The sequence below is a fragment of the Penaeus japonicus genome, unplaced genomic scaffold (genome assembly GCF_977035675.1).
Source record: "Penaeus japonicus unplaced genomic scaffold, GWHDUDI00000001_assembly GWHDUDI00000011, whole genome shotgun sequence".
In the NCBI taxonomy this organism is placed as follows: Eukaryota; Metazoa; Arthropoda; class Malacostraca; order Decapoda; family Penaeidae; genus Penaeus; species Penaeus japonicus.
The window spans coordinates 1,398,499-1,406,614 of record NW_028234413.1 but is presented as its reverse complement, the minus strand read 5'-3'; the positions used below and the strand labels follow the sequence as shown (position 1 = coordinate 1,406,614).

Below are 8,116 nucleotides of genomic sequence, written 5' to 3'. Positions count from 1 at the left end.
GTGTGTGTATGTATGTGTATGTATTCATATACACACACATATATATGTATGTGTGTGTGTGTATGTATGTATGTATGTGTATATATATATATATATATATATATATATATATATATATATGTACGTATGTATATATCTATGTTGTGTGTGTAGTATGTGTGTAGTGTGTGTGTAGTATGTATGTATGTGTGTGTATATATATATATATAGATATATATATATATATATATATATTATATATATATATATACATATATATATGTATGTATGTATTTATGTATATGTGTGTATGTGTGTGTTTTATCTCTAAACAAACAAACAAACATATATGTGTGTGTATATATATGTATATATATATATTTATATATTTATATATATATATATATATATTACTCACAGTTACCATCAAGAATAAGGGAAATATTAATACAGCCAGTACAATAAATGCATATCATATATTTTGTATATTTTGCTTGATTTTGTATTACAAAAATAATATATATTCTATATCATTCCATTGCTACAAATATATTACTAGATCCATATAAATCTACACAAAAATAAATTCTATCTTTATGGTTCCTTTTCTTAATCTTAAGTATTCACCTGCATGGCATATATCTCAGAACTTTTAAGGCAGCAGTTAGGTTTATGTTCGCCTTAAGGCTATGGCAAGGTGCTTCGCTATAAGTATCTACTAACTAATTGGCACTATATCTATTGGCTTTACATCAATCACACAGCAACACACCTGCAAAAAAAAATAGCAAGAGACGCCATGGCAAAAGTTCTAGATAATTCACAGCAGTAGACAATAAATTAGTACATTGGAAATATAGAATACCCGAATTTATCCTGAATTTTCTGTCTCAATAACCTAATATTGTTTTATATATATATATATTGTTAGGTAAGTATCTTTCGCAGTCTTCTAGCGAGAATGATGCTACTTCCTCCTTCCATATCCTGATCCCTGACCCGTGCTGCCACCAAAGATGCTTCCACCAGCATTCTGTTGTCCTCCATAGCCACTGTTGCCTCCGTTATTCTGTTGTCCTCCATAGCCACTGTTGCCTCCATTATTCTGTTGTCCTCCATAGCCATTATTTTTCTGTTGTCCTCCGTTCCCATTGTTCTGCTGCCCACCGTATCCATTGTTGTTACTCTGCTGTCCGCCATAGCCACTGCCACTATCCTGCTGTCCTCCATATCCATTATTACTGTCCTGCTGCCCTCCGTACCCGTTGTCCTGCTGCCCTCCGTACCCAGTGTCCTGCTGTCCTCCATATCCGCCACCATTATTGCTTTGAGGATACTGAGCTTCACCCTCATACCTGAAATGGTAAAAAGAAAAAGGAAAAATTTTAATTCATAGTTCAAGCCGATGAAGAACGGAATACAAAGAATGACGTGTGTGTGTGATTTAAAAGGCAGTCGTTCCAGAGGTTATTACTGGACCAGTCTAATACATCAATACGTTGGTATTTAAGTTTCTATTATCTCAAAATCCAGAAACATCTATGACTCCATACCTAACATCTGCAACAAAACCGTTCTCATGGTCAGCGGTGTAGGTGACGATCTGTGTCCTGCCATCAGGCAAGAGAACCCGGTACTCTCCGGTCACTACATTTCCGTCAGATGACTCCATCTGCGAGAAGTCAGTACCCGAGTACTGGTCGTTGACAGCGTAGTCAAAACCGTATGGCATTCCCTGAAAGTTGCACAGGAGGTCAAACATTAAGTTTAAACGTACTATTCTGTTTGAATTATTATCATGTCAAAGCACACTTCCTAGGAAATATTACCTTCATATGCTGCTGGTCTCCGTATCCGTTTCCACCACCGTTATTCTGCTGGCCTCCATAACCACTGTTGCCTCCATTCTGCTGGCCTCCATAACCACTGTTGCCTCCATTCTGTTGGCCTCCATAACCACTGTTGCCTCCATTCTGTTGGCCTCCATAACCATTGTTGCCTCCGTTCTGCTGGCCTCCATAACCATTGTTGCCTCCATTCTGCTGACCTCCATAACCACTGTTGCCTCCGTTACTTCGGCCAGCATTCTGTTGGCCTCCATAGCCTGCGTTGCCTCCGTTACTTCGACCAGCATTCACCCCGCCATTGTTTTGAGATCCTCCATATCTGTTGCCTCCGTTATTATTTTGTCTACCACCTGACTTGTTCCTATTTTGTCTTTGGCCAAAACCATTTTGGGATTGCTGGGGAGCCCCATAATTCTGGGATGGCTTTTGAGGAGCACCATAACTTTGAGAGGGTTGCTGCTGTTGGGGTGTTCCGTAATTCTGAGATGGTTGCTGGGGAGTTTCATAACTCTGTGATGGCTGCTGTTGCTGGGGAGTCCCATAGCTCTGTGATGGCTTCTGCTGTTGCTGGGGAGTTCTGTAGCTCTGCGATGGCTGTTGTTGTTGCTGGGGAGTTCCGTAGCTCTGTGATGGCTGCTGTTGCTGAGGAGTTCCGTAGCTCTGTGATGGCTGCTGTTGCTGGGGAGTTCCGTAGCTCTGCGATGGCTTCTGCTGTTGCTGGGGAGTTCCGTAGCTCTGTGATGGCTGCTGTTGTTGCTGGGGTGTTCCATAGCTCTGTGATGGCTGTTGCTGCTGGGGAGTCCCATAGCTCTGCGATGGCTGCTGCTGTTGTTGGGGTGTTCCATAGCTCTGTGATGGCTGTTGCTGCTGGGGAGTCCCATAGCTCTGCGATGGCTCCTGTTGCTGGGGAGTTCCATAGCTCTGCGATGGCTGTTGTTGTTGCTGGGGAGTTCCGTAGCTCTGCGATGGCTGTTGTTGTTGCTGGGGAGTTCCGTAGCTCTGCGATGGCTGTTGTTGTTGCTGGGGAGTTCCGTAGCTCTGCGATGGCTGTTGTTGTTGCTGGGGAGTCCCATAGCTCTGTGATGGCTGCTGTTGCTGGGGAGTACCGTAGCTCTGTGATGGCTGTTGTTGTTGCTGGGGAGTTCCGTAGCTCTGCGATGGCTGTTGCTGCTGGGGAGTCCCATAGCTCTGTGATGGCTTCTGCTGTTGGGGAGTCCCATAACTCTGAGAGGGTTCCTGAGGGGCATCATAACTCTGAGAAGGTTGTTGTGGAGTTCCGTAGTTTTGAGATGGTTGTTCCTGAGGAGTGCCATAACTCTGGGAAGGCTGCTGTTGCCTTCTGGGTGTTCCATAGGTTTGCGAGGGCTGTTGCTGAGGAGCCCCGTAACTCTGAGAAGGATTCTGACAGGAGGAAAACACATTTCCAACTAAATTACCTGTAATATCATGTATAATTTATATTTAACGAATACAAAATAGCAATGCATAACAAATGTGCTATACATCTTATATTTATGTCATACAGCTTTATAACAACAAAAACTATTATAACTCTCATAATATTTTAACTCTAAAAAGATAAAAAGGACAATCCCAGGAAGGAGAATATATATATATTTTTTCTTTCTTTTTTTTTCTTTTTTTTTTTCCTTTTTTTTTCTTTTCTTTTCTTTTTCTTTTTTTCCCAAGAAGGTGGGAACATTTCGGAATTTCGAAAACACATACAGAACACATGCAAAACTACTAACTACAGAAGAAAATGTGATATATTCATGCTTTACCGACATACAGCCCTATGTCTCTATACGATCAAAAGATATGTTGTTGAAGTGAAGATAGCATTGAGAGTGAAATTAATGAAGTATCCATAGATAGGAAATCGTAACACTCACCTCTGCAGACGTTTGTTTGTAATTAAGCACTTGCTATTAAATCTATTCTTGTATCAATGTAGGTGTATGTATAATTCATAATTCGCACCCAGACCTATTTCTGTATTTCTATTATAATTTCCAGAATATTATTTATGTTATTATCAATGGTTATTTGATCATCATCGTCTTTATATCTGGAAGGAATTTCTCCGCGTAATTTAAGTAACATTTCATTACAAGCTGCTCTGAATGATAGTAAATATTTACCTATTTGACCGTTACACAAAACTAACATTACAGCATTTTACAATACAGATTCCTGTATTTTGATCGCCTATTCAGGAAAGACAATGTAAGTTCAACATTTCTCTCCGAAATCTGTTCGACTGAATTATTTCTACCGATTCCAGAAAAGCTTTGGCTAAAGAACTGCTTAGTGTGAGCAAATAATAAAATATAGTTTCTTCAGTATTCATAATGCCCTTCCTTCTCATTTACCATTTCCATTTATTCCATAATGCTATATCTCCCAGCCTTAAATGAAAAAAAAAATAATAATAATAAAAGATTTATCATTTTTTTTCAGTCGGATGCGTGAAGCTAACCCTTTGGGTAACCCACCTGACTGTTCCTGGAGGACTTGGGTGCGTCATATGTCTGAGAAACAGTCGGTGTCTGTTGTGGTGTACCATATGTCTGACTTACAGTCTGGGTCTGACCCCTGTTAGGCTGTCCATACGTCTGACTCGGCAGCTGCGAGGTCTGTGTCTGCTTCGAGGGAGCGCTGTAGGATTGGCCCGGAGCCGTTATCTCGTCCGGTAGATCGTAACTAGAACCAGAACCACCTCCATTTCCGAGGGAATTTGACGGCTGGGAATAGGATGAGGAGAGCCCCGTGCCAGACCCGCCAGCGCTCCCTTGTCCGCTGAACCCTGACGAGAAACCCTGCTGAGGAAGTCCGTAGCTCTGTGAAACTGTCCCAGAAGTCTGTCCTCGTCTGCTGTTTCCTCTGCCTCGCCCTCCGCCGCCGCCGCCTCCGCCATGGCCTCCGCCTGGTAACTTGTCTCCTAGGGCCACTGAGGTCCAAGTCGACGTCACCGCCAAGATAACTAGGAGGAACTGTGGGTATAAAAGGCACATATTAGTTTTTATATATTTAAAAAAGCAATTGTTATGACTTAATTATAAAAGAATACAACTATATTACGAATATTTATATGTAATAAATTGATGTTTCTTTTAGAAGTATTTAGTATAAAAGGGTACAATATCTTTAAGATCATCTACTGATTCAGCTGCACAAAATCTTTTACAAACAAGAACAAAAAAAATCGTAAAAAGAAACTACCTCATTTTTAACATAGTCTACCCTACTTCTCTTCATAGAAAACTTTATTCTTCTCTATCTTGCAGAGACAGCTAGTAATTCCGTTTTCTGTCATGAAATGACGGGGGACTATTCAATTTTTCCATCGGAAAGTTCTAACCTGAACAAATTATCAGGATAATTGGAAACCCTGGTATTAAATAGTCAGCCATCTATCGTTTCATATTCTTAAATTTTCAAAGTCAAGTAAAGTTAGTTATATTTGAATGACGTTTTTTTGTCCTCGTGCTAACGGAATTTTAGTCGTATCTTTATATCTTGAACTTTTAAGAAGTTGAGACATTTGCGATAACTGGATTTTCTACAGGTACTAGTATGTTCACATAATATCACGACGAACTTACATGATCTTATACTAAAGTACAATATCAGTATCAATACCATTATCAGAAATTATGAGTAGCATTAAGAGTATCCAGATTTTATCACCGAAAACCCGTATTTCAGATCATAGTGGTATTTGAGACCAATCCAGACTAGTATTTCCCATTCGTTATGATTAAAAAAAAGCGAGGACATCACTTCAAACACGCACAATACCTATTTTCTATAACCAAGCTCTGGCCGAGGTAGAATGACAAGCCAATTACGCGAGTCATCTGTTGCCTTGTGGTGGTTGGAGAGATTAAACTTTCTTTTTGTTACTTTTCTTGTGTGTGTGTGTGCTCATGTTGCGCTACTCTGGCGGTTTACAAACTATGTAATTGGTCAAGCTAACCACTAAGTGATGACTAATTACTGTTCGAGTGTTAACTAGCTGTGCCGATGGCATCTAATAAATCACATTAGTGGATTCTCTTTCGTTTTCTTTTTTTTGCTTCCAGATTTCCGACGCTCGTAATTCCTTAAAAGATAACGGGCTTGGCGGTTGAAATATGTAGCAAACGAGCACTAGACAGATTATAATTAGTGATTACAATGGTCTATAATTAGTGATTATAATGGTCTATAATTAGTGATCACAATGTCCAAATACAATGATTGAGAAATAAAAGCAGTAAAGCTCAGAGTTGACAAAATATATAAATGACAAAAAAGAAGAAGACTACCTGTCATTTGTAGTCACGGTTCCGGGCTATTTTTGCGCAAACGGTGACAAAAGTGAACCGAACTTAACTACAGTGACACACACACACTCACCCCGTGCCTAATGTCGCATCGTTTAAAGTTAAAGGTTAGGATATAAAGATCTCGAAATGTGCTAAAGGGTTAGAACACGAGGTTTTTATATAACGAGATATCGTGATATAATGCATGCTTATGAATTTCTTGTATTACGTAATCACAGAGGGTAATTCACGGCTTCATTTTTATTACTGTGACCTTATGACACGATAAATTCTAAAATTATTCAACTGCATTTGTAAACGTGAAGAAGCTTATTGATGAAACCTATATTGATGAAGACATCTTTACTAGAGAGAAAGTCAGAAAAAAATATATATATAATATCAACTTGGGGTTTGGAGAGAGTTCTTAGACAGTCGAGAATGTGAGTTTATTATCGGTAATTTTCTCAGATTTAAGGAGCTCATGTTTTGGTTCTTACGGACTTAACACACATTTGCCGAATTTTACATTTGTTTCCTGTGTTCTTTCTCCAACACTCACACACAAACAGAGAGAGAGAGAGAGAATGTGTGTATAAGTATGTATGTATTTGTATATGTGCGTACCCATGTATATATATGTGTGTGTGTGTGTTTGTGTGTGTGTGTGTGTGTGTATGCGTGTGTGTGTGTGTGCATATATATATATGTGTGTGTGTGTATATATGTATATGTGTGTATGTATGTTTGTATGGTGTGTGTGATAGTAGATATAGATAGATAGATACACACATATATATAAAGAGAGAGAGAGAGTGATGTGTGTCTGTTTGTGTCCGTATGAATTCAGTACCTGATGCATAAGTAAGCGATATTTTTCACGATAGGCCAATCAACCAAGGGGTTTTGCTTCCTCACACGACAATTACCCACAGTCTAGGCGGTGAGCGAAGATAATTAAATCATTATTGCAAGAATACCTCGCAATAATTGCTATTTTCCGGAAATTATGATAATTCTAATCATGCCACGTAATTAAAGGCACACTTACGTAATTATGTATGCTGAATATATCGCTTTAGTCGGGATGAGAGACGATATGTTACTTTTCCCAAAACGTTGCCTTTTCACAAAGTACGAAGCCTGTTTTCCTTCTTAATATCAATCTGTATATTTTACTTTACCATCTGTCGACTATCTTGGACATGATATAAAGTGAAAAAAAAGAAAAAGAAAGAAAAAAAATAAAAATAATAAAAGACAGAAAGAGAGAGAGAGAATATATATATATATATATATATATATATATATATATATATATATATATATATATATATATACACATCTTTCAGACGTTATTTTCTAACTTTCTTTTCCTATACCTTCCTTGAGAATTCAGGATTGCTTCACCATTGGGGAAAGTTTTTTTTTCTCTTTACTTTTTTTTTTTTTTTTTTTTTTCCTCGATCACGTTCTGCATTCTCTCATCCGACCCAATCACGCCCGAGCAAAAAAGTTCGGGAGAATCTACGAGCGTGATGGTCAAAAAAAAAGGGGGGGGAGGGGGGGGGCACAAAAAAAATGGTCACTTTTGCCTCACAATGGAAGGGCCTCTATAGCATCACGGTGGTAATTTCGTTGAACTTCGATCATAAACAAAATAGTGGAAAAGAGGTGAGAAACATATAGCTTAAACATATAGCACAGGATATATAAAAAGGTTAGAAAGAAAGAAAGGGAAAGTCGAACACTTAAAAAAAAAAAAAAAAAAAACGTTAATTAATCATATTGTAATGGGCGTCATTGGGAAGGATTCTGAAGGATGCGAGACTTGACTGTTTGTTTGTGTGAATAGTAATTGTCATAAAATCTGAATAACACTATTTCTATTGCACTACGAGTTTGTTTGTTTTTTCATTTATGCTATCACTTCTACAACTTCTATTATTAAAATCATTAGTTACTACTTCTAGTGATATC

At 38.4% G+C, this 8,116-nt stretch overlaps 1 protein-coding gene across 1 annotated transcript in view; it reads right to left on the bottom strand.

Moving 5' to 3' along the window:
* Nucleotides 1–436: 436 nt before the first annotated feature.
* LOC122246208 (uncharacterized) overlaps nt 437–8,116 on the bottom strand; it is a 17,035-nt gene continuing 9,355 nt past the window's right edge. Inside the window, exons 2-5 of the mRNA XM_086541507.1 lie at nt 4,322–4,819; nt 1,809–3,227; nt 1,533–1,714; nt 437–1,334 (exon numbers count right to left, since the gene is read on the bottom strand). Of these exons, the coding sequence (XP_086397633.1) occupies nt 947–1,334; nt 1,533–1,714; nt 1,809–3,227; nt 4,322–4,819 (2,487 nt within the window). The 3' untranslated portion in view covers nt 437–946. The remainder of the gene's footprint in view (nt 1,335–1,532; nt 1,715–1,808; nt 3,228–4,321; nt 4,820–8,116) is intronic.